This window comes from Periplaneta americana, chromosome 9 (genome assembly GCF_040183065.1).
Source record: "Periplaneta americana isolate PAMFEO1 chromosome 9, P.americana_PAMFEO1_priV1, whole genome shotgun sequence".
NCBI classification, from domain to species: Eukaryota; Metazoa; Arthropoda; class Insecta; order Blattodea; family Blattidae; genus Periplaneta; species Periplaneta americana.
This window is the reverse complement of record NC_091125.1, coordinates 154,882,068-154,905,577: the sequence shown is the minus strand read 5'-3', so window position 1 is coordinate 154,905,577 and position 23,510 is coordinate 154,882,068. Positions and strand designations below refer to the sequence as shown.

Below are 23,510 nucleotides of genomic sequence, written 5' to 3'. Positions count from 1 at the left end.
ATAGGTAGAAAAGCCTGAATCCAACTGCAATCACTAACTGTGTACTTAACAATGTCCCCACTTTCCTTTAAATTAGGAAGTGCTAAAACGTTACACAGTCAAACTCGGGAAGTTATTTATAACATTTACAAATTTATGAAAAAAAAAAACGAAGTAAGATCGCTCGTAATATAACAGATATATATAGATTAAAATAAACCGACCATAGCACCCCAGTTATCGGAATATTTTAATAAAATCACACAGTATTAGTGTTTTATTACAACGGCACATATCAATTACTACACGATTACATATTTCTTATAACATCTTTGTTATTTCAGTCAGTGTTTTCATATGTAAAAAAAATTGTGCTTCTGTATTATCAACAATGTTATGTTATTAGTTATTCTACAACAAGGTTCACGTTACGTTACACGCACTGTGATAAATCTCACTCGAAACATTGTCAAGCCAGCAGGCGACTGAGAACTGTCAACAACTTACCAATCGAATCGAAGCGAAGCTGAGCACACCCAAATGTTGCCGAAAGTTTGCACAGCTTTCTGTAGTAAGCTCTTCTTGCATCTACTCTACCCTTTCCTCCCAAGGTCAGATCTTTTGCTGCAAACCCAGCATTCTCCAATTTTCCCTCTTTCCAGCCTTCCACTTACTCTCTGCATATGAACCATATATCTTAATGTTGTTCATCATTTGATATCTTTTTCTGCCCCAAACTTTTCTCGTGTACACCATTCCTTCCAGTACAACCCTTCAGTAAGCAGTTTCTTCTTATCTAGTGACCCAGACAACTTATTTTTCTCTTTCTGGTCAGTTTCAGCATTATTCTTTCTTCATCCACTCTTTATAGTACAGCTCCATTTCTTATTTTGTCTGTGCGTTTCACATTCTTCTCCATATCCAGATTTCAAATACTTCTAGAAGTTTCTCTTCACTTCGTCGTAATACCCATGTTTCTTCCCCAAACAATGACACACTCCATACAAAGCACTTCACTAGTCTCTTCCATGGTTCTTTTTCCAGAGGTTCGCAAAAGATGCTCCTTTTTTCTATTAAAAGCTTCCTTTGCCAATTTCTAACCTCCTTTAGAATTCCTGACAGTAGCTCATGTTACTACTTACAGTAACCCCAAATATAGATTGACAAATCGAACTGAAACCCTGACCGAGTTACTATGTGAGCACTGGCTGTCTCAGGGGGGAGCAAGTGAGAAAGCACGGGGGGAAGGGAGAGAGCACTTGCACTATGTACTTGCAGGTCCACTCACAGTTTGTCAAACCTGCTAACAAAAGCATTAAAAGGTTGACTAGTTGCCTGCAATGCTAGCATAATGGAACCTTCCTAGCCGACAGTCGAGGCAAAAATGAAGAATCGTTATTGTGGTAATACTGGAGAGTGGTTCTTCTATTGGTCGCGATGCCCACACACACCCTCTCAGATATTTACGTGGTGATTGGTGACTGAATGACGAGGAGCGAGGGAGAGAGAAGAAAGAAAGAGAGAGATTCCAGAAGTTGGCGTGTTTTACAGGGTTTCACTTGAAGTTGTCACTATATTTGAAGCTGTCCACTTGCTTACTGCCTCATTTAGAATTCGCACGTTTACCTTCTTTATTTTTTTCCGACAACCATGATCTTGGTCGTTTGCATTTATCTTCATCACATACTGCTCACAGCTGTCATTTAGCAGGAGCATAATCTCCTCTTAGTACCTTCTCCTCTTCTGCTAATAACAGCAAATCTTATGCACTTTATTATTCTTCCTTCTACTATCACTCCTTCTAAGTTCTGAAAAGAGTCCTTTCAAATATAAGACTGTTTCTTTTGAAAATGACTGTAATCAAATATACAATTTCCAGTTGAAATGAATAGAAAAAAAAAGTTTCGAAGAAATTCTTGCACTAATACAGAACGACAGTTGTAGAAAATATATATTGTGTGGATTCAGCTCAAACTTAAAATAGTTCTGAATCTTTCAACCACTTACTCTGTCACAAATATTATAATACATTTTAAAATTAGGCTATAAGCAAAATCAGATGCATTGGGTTGGACCACAGGGCATAAGAAAAGAGATGAAGGGAAATTCTTGAGAGAAATGGAAAAAAAACTGGATGCCAGTAGAGAAGAATTGGAAAAGGTCAGGACCAACTCTTGTCGATGATGATGATGATGATGATGATGATGATGATGATGATGATGGGGATGATGGTGATGATGATGGGGATGATGGTGATGATTGATACTGATGATGATGATATAAAACTTCAAAGTAAAATTTTAGTTGAAAAACAGAACTGTCTCTTGTGCAAGGCTACCTTATAATTACTGGTTAACACACCAGTATTCCATATACGAATCAGTAGATCCAGTTTCAGCAATCTCTCTGCACTGTAAAAAACAAAAGACACTACATCTGTTCTACAGTGAAACAATTAATTACATACAACCTCAACTGCAGTCATTTTATTAAATTGTACCGTAATATTCATTAATGGAGGCTTCTGTAAAGCTTCCATCATATTAGTGACATAACTTGTCTCAAAGTCATACAACACAAAATGACGTTGTAAAGTTTAATTTGTTTTTACAGATACAATATATTTCCAAAGCTTCCTTAACAATAATGACATTCCAGTGTACAAGTGAACCCCAATTGCTTTGCATACAACACTGAGCAGTTAACACATAATTTACTTTTGGAAATATTGTATTCCTTTTATATCAACTATTCATAAAGCACTTCAATGCTTTATTAATGAATTAAAACTTCCCTGTCAAACAAAGCGTTTGCCTTCAAAACCTCAAGTTGTGTGATTTGAGAGACACACTGATAAGCAATTCTCTCGCAAATAAATGCTATAAAAAGGAAAATGTAATTATATTATTTATTTATCCTGCAATAGCTATTCTGTATATATAGCAGATGAGAAAATCACACAGTCGAAGTTATAAAATAAAATACTGAAAGCATTGCGATAATAGTAACATTCAACTTTTGCACATTTTCTGTATCACTAGAGTCAAATGTTGGAATGAAGGCAGGTGCCTTACAAGCAAAGTGATATGCTGGGCAATCTATTTCAGTAAGTTAAAGATTCTATCAACAAAAGATTAGTATATATTGTTAATATGAGATTTTTATGTAGTTATTTATTTTTTGTTATGTAATACAGTAACAAGATAAGGAGAAAAGCAATGTCTTCACAGTAAAATAAGAGAAACTGTGTATAAAGCCAACTTGGAACAGAAGTTCCTCATGTAAGTAGAGAAAGAAACCTAACTCCTCTCTAAAAGCAAGGCAGTGTTACCACACAGCAGAAGAGGACGATCAGATAATGCGAGAATTATGCTGATATTGCCCAAAAAGTCACAAAGAGGCAACATCTAACTTTATACAAGGGCTATTCATTAAGTAACTTCTGTTTTCTTACAGAGCAAGCAGTAATCAACATAGCGACGCTATTTTTACAATAAATGTTGCGTGAGTTCGCTTCGAGCAATGGTACAGAGATGATCGTGCAGCTGTTACTCACAGCGATACATGTGTTCAAAATCTGTGCTCTAATTGAGAATCTCGCCAGCTGTGATATACACTCGGTGATACAATTTCTTGTGGTGAAAACTGTAAAACAGCTGAAATCCATCATGTTGCGCTCTGAGGTGGCTTTCTGCACAACAACGCCTACCCACATACTGCACAGCATACTGTGTCGAACTGCAAAATTTCAAATGGAAAGTGTTTGCTCAAACTCCATACAGTCCTGACTTGGCGCCTAGTGATCACCGTTTTTTCATGCTTACGAAGAAGTGGCTTGCATTGCAGTGCTTTGACGATGACGAAGAGTTGTAGTCCAGCACCACAGGTGGTTTCAGTCACAGGCGGGAAACTTCTATGACTGCGGTATTAAAAATCTCGTTAAACGCTATGATAAGTGTCTCAATTTAGCAGGAAACTACGTAGAAAAATAATTCAAAGTTTGCAGTTTCGAACTGTGCTGGCCCGGATGGCTCAAGCGGTAGGGGCACGGCATGTATCTATCGCTTGGTCCGAAGGGTTGTGGGTTCGAGTCCCGCCTCGGGCATGGGTGTTGTGTTTGTATTAGTGTAAGTAAAACAAAGGAAACAAAGATAATTTTGGTAAACGGCCTCTGGCTGGTCAAGGAAAAAAAAAAAACTGTTGTAAATAAATTCTGTAACCACATTACCATTTTTGTTGCAATAAAACAGAATTTACTTCATGAATAGTCCTTGTATTAGTTTAAAATCTGATAGGACAGCATTTACCATTTGTACTTTTGTAGTGGTTCCACATTATCACGGTGGAAACAATACCATATTTTTCTACACGCACATCTGCTTTCAATCAGTGTTAAACTCTAGATGCCACAGTTAAAATACCTCTTCATGAGTCTAACTGAGAAGTTCAATATATCATGAAGTTTATGAAGGTACAGATGTATTTCACGTGAAACCTGCCAATAAGAACTCATTATATAAAAAATTCTATTACTTATGGCACCAAAGAAACCAAACCTTAAGAAAAGCGGGGAGGACTTCATATCCTGGAAACATTACATTCTTTCTGAACCATATTGTTCATGAACTAGCGAACATAACAAAGGCATGAAAAATCATTGCAGAACATTTGAAATGGAAACAAAACATGGTTCGCGAAATATTTAATTAAAGGCAAGTGGAAACTATGGCGGACTGTTGATAGGAGAGATGCTGATTGGCTTTTCTCCACTGCTGAAGAATTATAGAAAATATGATGATTCAAAATTTGGATCAGTTTTATATGAAGAGGAGGGAGGTCGAGTTATGATCTACAAGGCTCCTAACAAGAAGGAATTTTTTTCTTCATCTCCCCTTTCCACCAGAACACATAAAAAGTTCCAACCTTCGAAATGTTGTTTTTCTATAATTCACTGTTTTATGGAAGAACTCCAATCTAGACTCCATCTCTTTACGGAATACTTGACACTGTACTTCTAGTGTGACCTTTTGTACATCCTGTACACGAACCATACGCAAATTAAATCAGCATCATTAACTGAAAGATACGAGGAGAAATCCCTAATAGGAATGAGATATTTGGTACCTCCAATACACTGCATTGGTCATTGCAACATGTTTGCTGTTCGCCCAATCCGAATGAGTATAGAGTAACCCAGCCCAGATAGTTACTACAGAATGAGGTCCGACTTGTAAACTGAGCACTTTCTCTCCACACAATGGCACTTAAGTCCCGCTGCTATGCCACAACAGCCGAAAGTTGCAATTTCACAGCCCAACGCAAAACATTCTCAGTCTCATGGCTCTGCAACAGCCAATTCTGAAAAGAGAAATATTTCAAATTCTGTAACATCTGAATTCAAGCAAAGAAATCATACTGAAATAGTGGATTAAGAATCCATTTACACAAAATACAGGTGACTCTACAACACAAACACCACACCACAAGAAATGATGTCAAGTACTCTTGAAATGATACACTCAACAGTCTTTAGTCATTCACTTCGAGGACATGTCTATTATTCAGCCCTAAACACATTTTGGCTATTGTGTACATGCAAGAAATAATTTTCTATTAAAAAGTAAAGTTTCTTGACATATGCTGTCTACACCAGTGGCCGGCAGATGCTGCAGTTGTGACGTAAGAGCCAGTCAGATCGCAAGAGCTTGGGAGAGCGAGCAGTTGAGTCCGTCTACAGTATGTCACCCAATTACAGACACGAATAAGTATGTACAAATATTAGAAGAACTGAGTCAGGAATTTGATTGCAGATTTCAAGAGTTTGCAAATCTTCAATCTCATATTTCCATATTTGCGACAACATTTTCAGTGAATATTGACAGTGTTCCATCATCATTGCAACTGGAAGTCATTGATTTGCAAAATGATATTGACATGAAAGACCGTTTTGAAAACACAAAGGATCTATCTACATTTTATAGAAGATTTCCCCAGGCAAGATTCCCTCAATTGCATAGATTTGCTGCTAGGATGTTGAGCATATTCGGATCTGCATATGTATGTGAACAGTTCTTTTCTGTATGAAGATCTGCAAACCACAACATAGAAACCACCTGTCTGATCTGAACTTGAAACATATTCTTCGCTTGTGTGTTAGCCAGGCTATGACTCCAAATATTGCAAAATTAGTACGCGAGAAAAGAGGAAAAAAAATCTCGACAAAGCATTTAGCTTGGGCACGGTAGTGACACAAAGTGATGGTGTGTTTCAAAAGTTGAAATATGCTTTGCATACTACTCACCAAGATAGGGGCTATGTAGTTTAATCTGTATATTATGTAGAGAAATGTGTATTAAAAACACTTGAACTGTTTTCAAGTTTCCGACTAGACAAAGTGTTGCAGTACTGCTTAAAGTATTTATTTATATGCTTGTATGTTTATAGCAGTTTCGGAATTTCGTTTATATATGCAAACGCTTCTGCAAGTGGTTGTATTATGAGTTTCATGTTATTGTAAGTACATTACATTTGATTACAAACTAAAATATTTTGTTATATTGATTTATCAAGGTTGTACAGTTTTGTTTTCGTACAAATGTATTGTAATTGTGCTGTTCCCATACTATCTCAGAAGAATGGATCGCGCTCTGTCAATGCATAGACGCCGCACCACCACTGCTCAGATGAATCTTCTCTCCATGCTGTGCTCAGTATGCAGAGATTGCCGAGGAAAGAGCAAGGCGGCTACGTCATATGACGTCACAGAGCACGGAACATGCCGGTCACTGGTCTACACCATCCCATTTACCACAATATCTTATGGAGAAAAAAATCATTACAGTATACTTCGAGGAAACTTTAATTTTATGTTCTTTTTCAAACAAACATCAATTTTTAATATACAGAGTGAACTGTAATTAATGTCATTAATTTCAGGGAGTTATTCTTTGAGGTATTTTAAACAAAAAAGTTTAATACAGTTTTGTTCGTTTTTGCTTTCTTTTCGAGAAAAAAATGATTATATATGAAACATGTCATAGTATTGGTAGAAGTGACACTTTGAGGCAATGCATTATAAATGCAGCTGCGCCAGTCACTCTACAAATGTTACAGAACATTTGGCAAGAGGTTGAGTACTGCTTAGATGTCTGGAGGGTAACTCCAGACGCACACATTGAGTTGCACTGACCATTCTTCGAAAATCGAAGAGTTTTTACACCAAATTATGTAAAAAGTTATGCCATAAAACTATAATTTACATTTGAAATTATCACATATTTCTCGATCCCTCTAAGCGGAACACAGTGTATTTTTTTAATTGCACAAGGCTGTCCCAGTTTTCAGTTTCCAAAATCTGGTCACTCTGATTATTGCTGTGTGTTTACTAATGGTAAATATAATGAATATGTAAATGTACTACAGTTAAATGACCTAAGGATGTTTTTGTTCCTACTCTAAGCCCTTCCCTTCTTATAACTGAAACCCCCTCTTATGAAAACCTTGCATTTTAAGGAAAACTAATTAATCTACTAGAGATTCATTAATATACTCAATTCCCATGCAAATGAAATGTCATCATGAACTACAGTCATTAATAAAAGATAAAAACTGATGTTTCTGCATTGGACTGACACCATACTTCAATCCTTTTGGTATTATATTTGCCTCTTTGTCTCATTATATGGTTCTTTTCAATATTAAACTTGGCTCTGATTGACTGGACGGAGTGACTGTTGGTGTTCCAAATAAGTACTTTAGTATGATTTTTGGCATCTCTCAGTGCAGTCCCTACCTGGAAATCCGATTGAGGGACTATTTTACCTCTGGAGAATTTTACATTGAGGGACTCAAAAAAAAAAAAAAAAAAAAAAAACTTATGCTTGACTCACTTTTAAGTGTCATGTGTTGTCTGGACAGAATTCCTGGATGGACGCCCGACACATGGGACATTCTGTCAGTTGTACCACACACGAGGAACAGAACCCTTTGTGACCACATGGCAGCAACCGCACTGATGCTCGTTTATCAAAACAGAGAGTGCAAGAATCCTCACGGACACTCAGCTTGCGGAGCTGTTCCAGACGGATGTGCCTGTCAACAAACAATGGAACAAACTGTGAACCAAAGGATTATAACACTCACACAGCACCACTATGCCACATACTTTCATTCCATGTATTCTAGGGTATTATTTCTGCAGGATGGAGACTTTGTGACAAATATAATTATCTGTATTTATCAGAAACATAATGCATTTTACCCAAAATTTTGGAAATTGCACAGACTATATTTTGAAATCTTTCCTGGACTTCATAAGATTTTATTATTAAAGGAATGTAGCAATTCAGCTATGTTAAAAATAGGTGATGTGGTGAAATGTAGAAAAATACCACAAAAAATTGACACATCATTTATTACAGTTATCAATGAACCATCTCTGCATAAAAATTTAGACTTGCAGGCAATTATGAAAATACCAACTTCACCGAGAAAATAGTACCAAATTATGCGAAACTAAAAATATTCACAGATGTTAGCAATGAGGGGCAAAAGTTGGAACATTACGAATAATTAACTACACAAATATCAACATAGAAAAAGGAAGAATAAATGTCATTCTTTCATCATGTCACATGTGCAAATAAGATTCTGATCTAATGAAGCTCCCTTACGAACACCATTATTACATAAAAGCTCGAAAAAAAATTATTTTACATTCACTTAATGTGGTTCGGAGCAGAAGAAGATATCAGATGATAGACAACATTAAGATATTAAACGGATCATATGTGGAGACTAAGAGGAAGGCAGAAAATTGAGAAGACTGTAGAAAGCTTGGTTTGCAGTGAAAGACCTACCTTCAGGCAAAAAAACTGAACAGTTGGCATTTTCATATAAGCCTCACGACAGATAGGTTCGATCCGCTGACAAAATGGACAGATCAGCTGTTATGAATGATACAGTTTCCTCAGTTGACATTTTCATACCAGCATCACGTCAGAGAGCATTGGGTCACCAGAAGAAATGGACAACTATTATGAATGAACAATTTCCCTCAGTTGGCATTTTCATACCAACATCACAACATAGAAAGAGTTAGGTAAGCAGAAGAAATGAACAGATTAGCCATTTCTGTCAGTTCTTGAAATCATCACACTTGAGAAACAAAAGAACATATACATCTTGATTACACAACTTTTAACACTGTATCACTTCGGAATATGTATGATAAGAACTTTTTTGTGTTAAATTTTAACGTACCTTGTTAACATGTTTCGACCTATTTTGGGTCATCTTCAGAACTGGTCGTTGTTGGTCTTGGCGCCTCTTGTTTCCTGTGAGGGTGCGTTCATAGTGTAGAGACAAAGAGTGTATGTGTTTTGAAATTGAGTTGTGTGTTGAGAATATCGTTGGGATGTGTTTTCGTGTGTCTGTATATTTCATATTGTTCTAGTGTGTTGAGTTTCTGGCTTTTTGGTTGGATGTGCAGTATTTCCATGTCTGTGTTGATGTCTCTGTAGGTGTGGTTGGCATTTGTGATGTGTTCAAACACGTTACACAGAACACATCACAGCCATAATAAAATTACAAAACACCTCCACATATGCAGAACACATCACAAATGCCAACCACACCTACAGAGACATCAACACAGACATGGAAATACTGCACATCCAACCAAAAAGTCAGAAACTCAACACACTAGAACAATATGAAATATGCAGACACACGAAAACATACCCCAACAATATTCTCAACACACAACTCAATTTCAAAACACATACACTCTTTGAATCTACACTACGAACGCACCCTCACAGGAAACAAGAGGCGCCAAGACCAACAATGACCAGTTCTGAAGATGACCCAAAATAGGTCGAAACATGTTAACAAGGTACGTTAAAATTTAACACAAGAAAGTTCTTGTCATACATATTCCGAAACAAAAGAACAATCAAAAGAAAAAAAAAAACACTCTGGTTCTCCATGTCCAAAGATATTTCACGTTCAAAAATCGGCAGGAAAGGTCCTTTGATCAGTTTTTAGGGACAAAGACGAAATAATTAGGACAGATTACTTAGAACAAGGTAAAACATATTATTCTTCATTATTAACTAAACTTTCGGAAAAAGTTGTAGACAAAGTTGAGCGGTTCAGTAATAACTCTAGTCTTTAAAACTGATTTCAGTTGTCAGTTTCTTTTCTAATTTGTTAAGCAAGAGATCATAAGTTTCTGCAATCATTTGAAGATATTAAAAAAAAATAATCGTCATGAAATAAGCAAGTTTTACAATAAAAATAATAAAACTCGCCACATCTGCTTCCTAATTTATATAAGTCACGAACTGAATAAGATCTTACTGAATTAACTGAATGAAATTTTTAAGTTTCTATACTACATCTTCACTTTCTTCCGAGTTCTAATAAAGACATTACTACTATCAATGGAATCAGCTGACCAACTGGCGGGAACACAAGCTTCTAGTATGTTTGTATTCTTAGTGCAATGTATGCCTGGGAATGATTAATACATGAACAAAATAAAATATGAACTTGAATTAAATTTCGTCAGTTGTGACAGTCCTAATCGTGATCTGCAACTGATGATGAATGTAGATTCAACATTTGGAGAAATATCACCTCACCTCCAGTAGTTGGGCTAATGGTTGGCACTAGGGGCACGATACCTCGCCTCTTTGTCAGTCTCTGCAAGAAGTTCCAGCTGAACAACGACTTCATTCGTTATGTTTCCCTTACTGCTATCAGAGGATCACTTACTTACAAATGGCTTTTAAGGAACCCGAAGGTTCATTGCCGCCCTCACATAAGCCCGCCATCGGTCCCTATCCTGTGCAAGATTAAGCCAGTCTCTATCATCATACCCCACCTCCCTCAAATCCATTTTAATATTATCCTCCCATCTACGTCTCGGCCTCCCTAAAGGTCTTTTTCCCTCCGGTCTCCCAACTAAAACTCTACATGCATTTCTGGATTCGCCCATACGTGCTACATGCCCTGCCCATCTCAAACGTCTGGATTTCAAGTTCCTAATTATGTCAGGTGAAGAATACAATGCGTGCAGTTCTGTGTTGTGTAGCTTTCTCCATTCTCCTGTAACTTCATCCCGCTTAGCCCCAAATATTTTCCTAAGCACCTTATTCTCAAACACCCTTAACCTATGTTCCTCTCTCAGAGTGAGAGTCCAAGTTTCACAGCCATATAGAAGAACCGGTAATATAACTGTTTTATAAATTCTAACTTTCAGATTTTTGGACAGCAGACTGGATGATAAGAGCTTCTCAACCGAATAATAACACGCATTTCCCATATTTATTCTGCGTTTAATTTCCTCCCGAGTGTCATTTATATTTGTTACTGTTGCTCCAAGATATTTGAATTTTTCCACCTCTTTGAAGGATAAATCTCCAATATTTATATTTCCATTTCGTACAATATTCCCGTCACGAGACATAATCATATACTTTGTCTTTTCGGGATTTACTTCCAAACCGAACGCTTTACTTGCTTCAAGTAAAATTTCCGTGTTTTCAGAGGATCACATGCCATTTTAAAATACCACCTGTACTTTGTTTCCTAAGAAGGCAGAACTTTTGTTTGAACGTCTAATCTATTTGTTTACTATGTTTAGGCCTGTTATATGTATGCTATTACCTGTACTTAATTTCCCTTTTTTGTTCGTTCTCCATATTTCTCTTTTGTGGTCTGTTTTTGTTTTCACTCTGTGTTTGTTATGCTTTGTCCAATGAGGCAGTCCCGTTATTGGGAAAGCTGACAGACTGTCTTTCTCTAATTATTGAGTTCTTAACATTCCTCTACACAAGAAAAAAGTCTAAATCAAACATGTACACATAAATATACGTGGTATGCTACAGATTTACCGAAAATGCAGTTCAATAATGCTGTATTAAGTGGCTCACCTAGGAAGCACGACCTTGTCTTCAGGACTAAGAGAAGCATGATCATTGAAGTTCTGAAAGTTTCTATCACGAGGAGGAAAACGAAATGGTTGACTACCGAAGTTGAAACGGCACTGCTGGAACGACATGAAGCTCGCAGCTGCAAAGAAGCCGGACCTGAAAACGCAAGCAGGTACATTATATAGCATGGCAGGGAGTGCCAGCAAATGACACACATTTCCTTGTGATACTGTTAACATTATGCCACTTTATCACACATGAACTACAATGAAATCCCTCATATTCGACACTCAAATAACTGGCAATTCCAAAACAACATAAGAAAAAGCAAAATGAAAATATGAGGGACAACCAGTAAATAAGTTACAAATTCAAGTAGCGACCTACATTTTTAATGAGATGCCTCAAGCTATCACTGCTAGATGGCAGTATTATCGATGTACACACAAGCAAAACAAAGGAACTATCTACATCACTAGAGTCGATGGCAATTCGGAAGGTGGTAGTCTGCTAGTGTTTGCGTCGAGAGAGACAGATAGAGAGGGCAAGGCAGCGTACAACATTGCCACATCGTGCTTCACGAACACGTGCAATACAAATAGCGCACGAGAGAATTTAAATTATCAAAAGACAATAATGACCTTAGCCATTGGATACTATAAACATGATATCAAACATAAACTCTTTCCTTCACTAACAAAATTCTTTGCACGGTTCTCAATCCCACACCACATGCTTCTGCAGTTGTTTCTTGCACATTGGCAACATTGCAGCCAGCATCAAGATGGCCGGCAGCGTTCTGCTTGTCAACGTTTTTAAAATAATTATACACCTCAAACAATATTTTCCACGCCTGCCTGTGCAATACTTGTCTTTTTACAGTCTCTTTTTCCATTTATATATCTTACATACACACAGTAAATGTTAGTTTTACTTATTAATTGTACTGAAACACTCACACGTAAACAAACGAACTCGTGAAGTACTTGTTACAGACTGATTCCGATTGGTTCTACTGTACAAGCTTGTGACGTCACATACTAGAAATGCTACAGAGCATATAGCAACCGACCGCCTTCCGAACTGCCATCTAATCTAACTTCTTTAAGCAAAGCAGAGGCATCATTTGAGGGGGAGGAAGAATTGCTTTCCCCCTGAGTTTAAGATTAAAAGAAATCTGTAATTGACTACCAGTACTACTAAAGAAAAAATGTGAGAACTGTACTTTTAATATTAAAATAATTCTCTTTTATAAAAGCTTACAAAATAAAACACAAACTAGTTAATGGCTTTGCTTAAATGAAACCACATTTGCTAGTTTAGTGATTGTTACCTATTGTAAATAAAAGTACATTTTTTTTAAGTTGAAATTTAAATTTCAATATCAATAAAATTGTCTGTTCATTTGTTTGGACCTATGTCATATTAACAGCAAGTGCATGCAAAATACGTATTGTGCAAGTAGGATAAGAAGTTAAAACTAGGCCTGTGTGTGGAAACTGCAAATGTACTGTAAAGTGAGGCAAACTTGACTATAAAACAAAAAATAAAATAAACCAGCCCTATTACTTGCAGTTAATAAAAAATACTTCAAGCAACGGAAAAAAGTAATGCATTTTTAAAATATGTTTACTGCATCTGATATAGTAAACTTCAATTTTTTTATTTTAATGATCAAGTTCACCCCAGTTTATGGTATGTTTTTTTTTGTGGGTTATTTTACGATGCTTTATCAACAGCTTAGGTTATTTAGCGTCTGAATGAGATGAATGTGATAATGCCGGTGAAATGAGTCCGGGGTCCAAAGTTACCCCGCATTTGCTCATATTGGGTTATGGTATGTTCATCTCAGGGGAAATAGCAGGGATATGCTACATAATATACCCTAAATATATTACCCCCCCCCCCCACAAACAAACCTGGAAAGATGTCCCTGAAATAGAGTCAAAAAAGACATTGTTAACAATTTCAAATAAATTAATGACTCAAGTTACAGACATTGAATATGAACGTAATACACTGAATAATTTAGACGAAGCATACCAAAAACCAATTTTGTGATATGACGAATTGTGAAAGACTGCATTTTCTTCAGAATCTCGAAACAGATTCTTTATATTATCCTCTATACTCTACACAGGAAGAAGGTGAAAATGAAAATACATTCATAAACGTGAAGACAAGCGAATGTTAAGTAATTACATTCAGTTATTGAAATAATTTGAAAACAAATCAATGGATTGTGAGTATGTGGATATTTTGTGTATTTTACAAAGAATGATCATCTATAATTCATTCCAAGTGTGTAAGTAAGTGTCCCACATACTGTATTGCAATTGGGAATCAGAACAAACCACGTGCATGAAAAGAGAAGACAATGAAGGAAGAAACACCTTTAAAATGTTAGTTATAGCACTGCTGTATCCGTTTAACTAATTAATTTTATAGTTCAGAGAAATTTAATAAAATGGAATTAGAAACATAACGACAACCGAACTAATAAATACTCCGAGCTCTAAAACATTAAAATGAAATAAATTAATTAAAAAAAAAAAAAAGCAAATGTATCTAAATGCTACAGGAGTTACTTCAGACAGATATATATTTTCCTTTGTTATTTTGTGCAATATGTTTATTTACTAGCTGGATCATCTCTAACAGTTACATAATTTCTTGCATAAACATGCTTTCTCTAGCTTTTCATGGATTCACTCGATTTCATGGAACTTTTGCATATGTCCTGTACATTTATAGCATTTAAACTAAGTTAGTAGAAAATGTCTGCCGTTCAATTAAAGGAAAATCACATATCAGGTTCTTTTCTGTGAATAGCATCTCTGATACTAATTAGTACCGCAAATTATTTCACTTTGCTCTTATAATTATTACCAGAAATCATTGGCACTGGTCAGATGTCAGAGACATCTAGACTCAATTCCTTTTTTTTTACTTGGTTATTTAACGACATATTATTCCTGGGCAGGGTGAAGGGAGGCACCAACTGTTTGTAATGTTTTGACTGCTGATTTTTAATTACAATAACTGCTGGTTATTATTGAATTTAAATACGAACCTTGATTCTCTGTTATACTGTTATAACAAAATGGATTGTTCTCAATGTATAACTGCGGACATTTATTTATTCCCTCTTCCCTTTTCTTTCAGTATCAGACTAGTGAAGTGCTTTGTGTGGAGTATGACATTGTATGGAGCAGAGACATGGACATTACGACGAAGTGAAGAAAACAGACTAGAAGCATTTGAAATGTAGATATAGAGAAGAATGGAATGTGTGAAATGGACAGACAGAATAAGAAATGAAGCTGTGCTGGAAAGAGTGGGTGAAGAAAATGCTTAAACTGATCAGGAAGAGAAAAAGGAATTGGTTGCGTCACTGCCTGAGAAGAAACTGTCTACTAAAGGATGCACTGGGAGGAATGGTGAATGGAAGGAGAGATTGGAACAGAAGAAGGTATCAGATGATAGACGACATTAAGATATGTGGATCATAATACGTGGAGACTAAGAGGAAGGCAGAAAATAGAAAAGACTGGAGAATGCTGAGTTTGTAGTGAAAGACCTGCCATTTGGCAGAATGCTAGGTGTGTGCGTACGTGCGTGTGTGTGTGTGTGTGTGTGTGTATGTTGTTGTTGTTGTTTTCTAATGCCAGGCATTTGACAATAAAGTCATTTGACCTCTTGCACTCCAATATTTTTCAAAGATATTATCATGGTCAGCCACTGAAGCACAGATTTTGAGGTGTTCCGAATCCATTTCTTGGTTTGAGTTGCACAATGGGCAGTAAGGGGACTGATATATTCCAATTCTATGCAGATGTTTGGCCAAACAATCATGGCCTGTTGCCAATCTAAATGCAGCTACAGACGATTTTCGTGGTAAATCGGAAATTAACTGTGGATTATGATGCAAAGAGTTCCATTTTTTCCCTTGGGATTGTGTTATCAAATTTTGTTTGTTGAAGTCTAAGTACGTAGATTTAATAAATCTTTTTACAGAGTAATATGTAGATTTAGTAACAGGTCTGTAAGTAGCAGTGCTGCCCTTCTTTGCTAAAGCATCCACATTCTCGTTTCCCAGGATTCCACAATGGGATGGTATCCATTGGAATACAATTCTTTTATTGAGTGATATTAATTGAGAGAGCATTTTAGTTATTTCTAGTTTTTAGTATGTATGTAGGTAGGTAGGTACGTACGTATAGTTTTTGTCTTTATTGGCAACATAATTGAAACTATAATTATTTAACTGAACATTGTAACATTGATCAGTTATGTCCATTACCATTCACATATCTTATTTTCATTTACTCCTCTCAAATACATAAAATAACAAAACAGGATTTTGCTAATAAATGCTATTTCTTCAAATAATTAATACTATAAATTAAACATTCTTGGTATAAGTACAAAAAATTAATGCTACAATTTTACACTTCTAGTAATAATGCATCACACCTTCAAATTCTGAGTAAAGGTACCTGGCCGTGTTGAAGATGCGAGTGCAGGGACTGAGCGGGGAGCCGTTGATGTAGAACACGACCTCTGGCTTGTTCAGATCCAGCAGACACCCCAGCACATCGCCTGGGTGCCAGCACTGCCGACTTTGAGCTTCATTGTGTGCATTGTGCCAAATAAGGCGGCGGCAGCCATCATATGCCAGGGAAAACTCGTCATCTCCAATTCCATAACCCTCCTACCACAGAGAAAAACAAGGAGAAATCAGTCAACAAGTTTGAGGTAACTATGTAAGCATTCAGTAAAGGGAAGCAATTTTTATGCTGTTATTATGTAAGTATCTTAAATCTACAAAAATTTCTTTATAATGAATAGATGCATAAATTTGTTACACTGACAATCCACTGCAAATAAATATGGGGTTATTCAAAAGTCAACACGCTTCTGAAATCGCTGAAACTGTGTTAAAAATAAATTCTACACAAAAAAATTATATATATTTCATACACAAAAAAATAAGCTACATTTATTGTAAAATGCTATTAATATAAAAATTCAAACATGATCGTCATTTTGTTCTACAATCATTCATTAATGGCTTCTCTTCCAGATTCCATACAGTATTTGGCAGAAAATCTTGTAAAATATTGTAGATCTTCTCAGGATGAATACAAATTAAAATCAGAATGTAAGCATAACCTGAATCACGGCCAACTAGACGACTAAGATTACCTGTACAATATACAGGATGGAATGAGACTAAACAGGTTCCTTCATGGCAGTGAGTTAAACATAAAAGTCTAATATCATTGTGCCTTTTGTGGAAGGATTCTAGAAAAAGCAGCACTTTTAATTGAATTTAGGAATGCATATTCCAAGAAAATGGGAGACATTACAGGGGTGATGTAGGGGGAGTTTGTAGAACAAATACCAAAAAAAGTGTCCTTTATTAGTTTGTTGCATAACATTGACAATTTGGACGCAATATCATTGGTGATCCGTAATAAAGTGTGTAACAAGAGAAATTGGCAACTGAGCATTCAGTGATGGTATAAACAAGTCGGAAGTAAGACTAGAACAGGAAGGAGGAAATTCACAGCCACTATAACCCATTTCAAGTGACTTAGTTCATGCAGGTCGCAGCTTTTCAGTCTCCCAGAACGATACAACCCATTCTCACTTAAACAATGTTTTCTAGTTGTGATGTTAAGACTCAGTTGCTGTTAGTTATGGTAAGTTACACATAAAGGGCCCCATACATGCAAGGTAAGTTTGTACCTCGGGAAGTATGTCTGAATTGGATGATTGTCCATACATGAGCAGACTTATCTCTTAGACTTATAGTTCACCAAGAAGACATAAGAGGTCGTTGAAGTTATTTCCGATGGAGAAATGCAATCACTCAAGAAATACGACTGTTCCTCCATGTTCTGCATTCATTTCTAAGTGATTCCTTAGCGCCATTTTTAAACTGTATTCTATAGTTTCGCTGTTGTAAATATTATTAGAACTTATTTGATTCTCCATGGAAAATATTTATATATTTCTATGAATTCTAAGAGAAATTAATGAGAATAATTTCTTAAGTCTGAACTTTCATAGCTTGCCGCCATTTCTCTACAGAGAACTACGATATGTAAGAATGAAAGCTCGACCACATGCTCGTAGTATAGTTTGTTTGTATGCTTACTTTTTCTGCCGCTTAATTTGGAGAGCACAACAGTCGGAAAATTTCAAGCAGCCCTAGAAGCCTGAAGACTCATCTCAAGGCCAAAAGACGATACTTTTCGCCCAAACACGAGAAGACTTGCTTGTGGATTAAGGTTTGCACAGACTTACCTTCAGGGAAGTCTTAGTGCATATGGGGCTCTTTACATATGACCAGATAAAAATAATGTAGTCACGGAGAAGATGAGACGTACGAATTAAGTCGCGTGAAAAGCATTATAATGTCCCTTTGTGACGTGTTAGGTTACTGAACATTTCTTGCAGTTACGTACTATACATAATTTTGCAACTCAACAACTATTGTTATGTGAACAGTTGTTGCAATGTTGTCATCTGTTTGCTTTTATTTATAATAATAATAATAATAATAATAATAATAATAATAATAATAATAATAATAATAATAATAATAATAATAATAATAAAGCACACAAATTGTGCATAATTGAAAGTCACTTAGATTGAACAAAGTTAATCACTGATAGCTCCCGATTCCCACAGAGTAGGATATGGTATCTATCACATGTCTTGTTGCATAAGACACACACACAGTTGTCATCCGGTTCGTGGAAAGGCTGATTTCTGCATATCTTGTGGTGGTATCCATGAACCGCCAGCGATGTCACAAAGTGGCGGAGCTTCTGGTTCGTGTCAGTCCAGGTCCGGTTTATCATGGCCTCCATTATGTAGAAATCCTCCCAGATGTCTTCCCTCTTCCTTATCCTCTCGTCTAGTGCTTTCTTCCAGTTGGAAGTGGAGGGCAGATCGAGTTTTGTTCTGAGTTCTTCTATCAAGAAGGTCTCGTGGGCGAGCACGTACACCAGCCTGGATAGAGTGTGTTTTGATACTCCTAGTGCAGCCTTCAAGAAGCGGGCCTTGACGTTCTCTAAGGTATGGAGGTCTTTCGTGCGCAGCTTGTCCCACGTTAGGTCTAGTCCGTATGTAAGTATGGGGACTATCTTGGTGTCGAAGATGATCATCGCTGTTTTGAGAGATAGCTTGGTTAGTTCTCTGAAGTCATAAATGGCTTTTGTGGCTGCTGTAGCTCTTTGCTTGGTGTGTATCCTGAATGAATTTGTTGTGGTCTGTAGTGTCAGTCCCAGGTATTTGACCTGGTTTACGGTTTGTAGAGGTTCTTGTTTCAGGAAGATTTTGTCATCTTGGGATATCTTCCCCCCTTTCCTGAATATCATGTGCTCGGTTTTCTGCTTGTTTATCGCCAGCTCATTTATATATCTCTAAACTTGTTCACAAAAGACAATGATATTAGACTTTTATGTTTAACTCCCCTCCCTGATTCATCTCTCAAAAGGACCCTATTTATTTCCTTTCCACTCAGTATAGAGATCTTGTGCTATGTCGCATCTGTTTTCATATGCCTCACATAAAAAATGATTAAAATATATTATCAAACCATGGACTTCTCTACCTAACTGCGACTCACACAATCTATTTAAAGAATAAAAAATATAATATGATCCCCATTGTGCCTTTCCCATAATAGCAATAGCAATTATATAGGATTTCCCAATAGTATGCATACTTAGTCACTCTTTTTTTCACATGTCTTTAAACAAAATTTGTAAGTCTCAGTACTCACAACTAGTAACCCTATACCAGTACTTGGAAAAACAATCTGTATGACTCTAAGTACAGATTCATACTGACACACTCACGTGATTCAGAAATGTACTGTCCTTGGTAGCCCATCCAATCTGCATCACACCAGGAGTGATTATTACAGTCTCATAGTACCAGATCCCAGAGTCCACTTGGAACGTACAGCGGACACTTTCAAACGAGTAGGCATCACATCTTGCCTGAAAATACACAATCTTATATTTAAAGTCACATAATGGTTCTCAGTGAGCTTCAGAAGTTCAAGTATTAGGGACTGTAAAAAAGGCCACAGATAAGACAGCTGCAATAAATAGGTACACTTACCTCTAAACCATTTGGAGAGATCTTGAGGTATTCACTGACGTCCTTTGTGTTGAGCATGACGTTGATACCCGATGTGTCGACACATTCATAGGAGAATTTGCGACCTTCGACCAAGACTGAAAGAACAACACACGAAATTCTAACAATCTCGAAAGCATCATCATCATCATCATCATCATCATCATCATCATCATCATCATCATCATCATCATCATCATCAATAGCATTACAGCCCAGTGTGAATCTAGCTTCCTTAAGGATTTTTCTCCAAATTTTTCTCTTCTTAGCTATATTCCACCAATTGATTCCACAACTGAGAGTAAAGTGGGCCTCAGCTATCCACAGTATTCGAGATAACCATTGTGGTTTAAGTCCATTTATGCTAACATACGTGATGAAAAGTTGTCTCTTTTCATAACCAGCTTATTTTACTCAAACAACACTTGTAGTTTTGAATACATTTTCAGAAGTTTGCGTAAAATTTTCCAAACAGTGCTGTATGGCTTTTCAAGCATTTGCTGAACACATTAACTCTGCTGCCTAATAAATAATAACAAAATACTGTATTTCTCTGCCTAGTTTTAGCTTTTATGAAAAACCTCTGCAACCTGAATATCACTAATTCTTGGTCTTCCTGATTTTATTTTATCATGAACTCAGCCAGTTCTTAATTAACGTATTATAAGAAAGTATGATACAAGGGTCGCCTTTAGATGCATTTTAACCCCTTACCGCATGGGACAGTCTTGCACACACCAGTTTAATATTCAAATAACTTCAGTAGTTCTTTCTTTCTCAACTGATGTCACATATGGTCAAATCCAATTCTTGACAGTGTGTCATATCTGTCCCAGTATATTGTTTGAAATATGTTGTTGTTTTCTAATGCCAGGCATTTGACAATAAAGTCATTTGACCTCTTGCACTCCAATATTTTTCAAAGATATTGTCATGGTTAGCCACTGACGCACAGATTTTGAGATGTTCTGAATCCATTTCTTGATTTGAATTGCACAATGGACAGTTAGGAGACTGATATATTCCAATTCTATGCAGATGCTTGGCCAAGCAGTCATGGCCTGTTGCCAATCTAAATGCAGCTACAGACGATTTGCGTGGTAAATCGGGAATCAACTGTGGATTATGATGCAGAGAGTTCCATTTTTTCCCTTGAGATTGTGTTATCAAATTTTGTTTGTTGAAGTCTAAGTATGTAGATTTAATCATTCTTTTCACATGTTTGAAATATTACATTCTTATATTATAAATTATATGAATATAAAACCAGTATGTGCCATATCTGTCCCAGAATGTGGTAAGGGGTTAACTGAAATCTTAATCCTGCATTGAAATTTCTACCACATTCATAACAAGACTACACGAAACCAATTCTTGTTTGAGGATTTAAAACCATCAAACTTGGAGAATGTGTGTAATAAACAATCCAAATGGCTAACAAATTTCTGTTATTTTTTAAAGCTTCAGTGTTGCATCATAACAATAGAAGAATTTGTTTTAGTACAGAATAACTAAATCTCGTTCTTCACACACATTCCATAACAGCTCAGTTCATCTTGATTGCTCAATTTGGTTAGAAGTTGTATTTATTTCAACTATTCTAGTCACTTTATAATAAACCTATACTTAAATTATATCACCACCTCAATGAAAATCGCAGTTTTGTTCAGTGAATCAATGACGATAATCGAAACCCCAATGTATACACATTATCATAGGTGCATTTAGAAATCATTAAAAGAAAAAGACATATTTCAATGTTACCTACCACGGTCCTATTCCATCATTAAACTTATGAAAAATGAAGAGTCTTTCTGTTCCGCCATGAATCAGAGAGTGCTTTGCACTTTTAATTTCATTTTGCAAAGTCTTTGCATATTGGTAGTCATTGCAACTGCATGTTGTTGAGCTCCTTTTCCTAGCCAATAAAGATATATGAGTAATTTATTTTCTTTCGATAAAAGAGATAAACTTCTTCTTGTTTTTGGTCCTAGAATAGGTCCAATTCTAATTCTTTAAAAGAACATAATCTGCTTGACTTGGCATAATTCGAAAACATTCACAGAACTGAGACAAACTTAGGTTATGGAAATTTATCCTGTTTCTATATACACTTTTTTTGGGATCTTTCGTCACCTGAAATATTTAATATCAAATCTTCTCTTCTAATCATATTCCTTCTCTAAATTATTTTGAAACCAAAGCAAAAATATACTGAATATAATTAATTTAATCTCAATGGCAAAGAGACTTTGTTCTTTGGAAAAAAAACCCCATTCACTTTTCAGCATATGACTTTGCACTTTTAAAGTTATTTTAATGGTGGAACAAAAGTAATAACATATTTGAAAATTTTCCTCTACAGTAAAACCTCGATAAGACGCTATCCCATGTAATACGCTTTTTTTGTCCGGTTCCTGAACATTTCCGGTCTTACTAATAAAAATTCTATATACAGACGTTTAACTGTCTTACACTTATACAATGAGTAGCTCATTTATAAGTCGTGTATAAATTCCTTACTAATAATCACAACATACATAGTGTATAATAGTATAACTGTTAGCGCAGCTACGTCATAGTTTCGTCATTACTTCATTACAAAAGGTAATAGAATATCTGAGATTCTCTATTGCATCCGGTAGAGTGCTCTAGTGTGTCGTGTTAAGTATCGATAGTACAACTGGCTCTGATCGATTACACACTATATTTTGGTCAAAGAGTACAAGCTACAGCAATATTATTGTACTTATTCTGTGCTCATTGGTGTGTTTCTCTGTAGTTACAAGGCATCTATCATCATAAAATGACAGTCGATACGAACAGCTGTTAGAGAGGAGGCCATTTTTTTCTCTATATACAACGCTTAAACAAGGGGTTTCGTGTTTATAACTACTGCAAAGCAATTCCCATTGTATAGTTACAGCCTGTTTATTCACGGTTTATTAGTAACGTTTTCTGTCTCAACTCTGCATAAGTCTCGTATAAAAACTATACAAGGTTTATTAGTAAGACAGTTCATATATAATGCCTTTATAAAATACCCAGTTTGTTGCACTCAAGTCCCGCATAATACGCTGTTTTTGTGGAATATTTTCGATGTAATTTTCAGCAATGTAGGCCTACTGTAACAGCAATGAAACATTTTGGCCATTGAAGTTACTGGTGCCATTAACCTGAAAAGTATTGGTATTCGACCCTTCACCTGCGCATTTAAACCTTCATACTATACAATACCCACCCTCTTGTTACACTCTCTTATTCAATCCTTTACCTGCGCGCTTAAAGCCTACATACAGTTACAATACCTCACCCTCTTGCTAATCCTCTCTCTCTCAAACAACATTCCTCACTCGACCGTAATAAAATTCTGGAAATTTTTGCTGGTCAATTTGTTGTCCTTTAGTGTATTGAAGTGTCTGTGAG

At 36.2% G+C, this 23,510-nt stretch overlaps 1 protein-coding gene across 1 annotated transcript in view; it reads right to left on the bottom strand.

Annotated features, from left to right (window-relative positions):
• Positions 1-4,176: 4,176 nt before the first annotated feature.
• The window catches only part of LOC138706641 (RING finger and SPRY domain-containing protein 1-like), a 45,961-nt gene continuing 26,627 nt past the window's right edge, over positions 4,177-23,510 (bottom strand). The window contains exons 6-11 of the mRNA XM_069836178.1: positions 20,067-20,182; positions 19,799-19,942; positions 16,418-16,632; positions 11,919-12,074; positions 7,869-8,070; positions 4,177-5,337 (exon numbers count right to left, since the gene is read on the bottom strand). Of these exons, the coding sequence (XP_069692279.1) occupies positions 7,878-8,070; positions 11,919-12,074; positions 16,418-16,632; positions 19,799-19,942; positions 20,067-20,182 (824 nt within the window). The 3' untranslated portion in view covers positions 4,177-5,337; positions 7,869-7,877. The remainder of the gene's footprint in view (positions 5,338-7,868; positions 8,071-11,918; positions 12,075-16,417; positions 16,633-19,798; positions 19,943-20,066; positions 20,183-23,510) is intronic.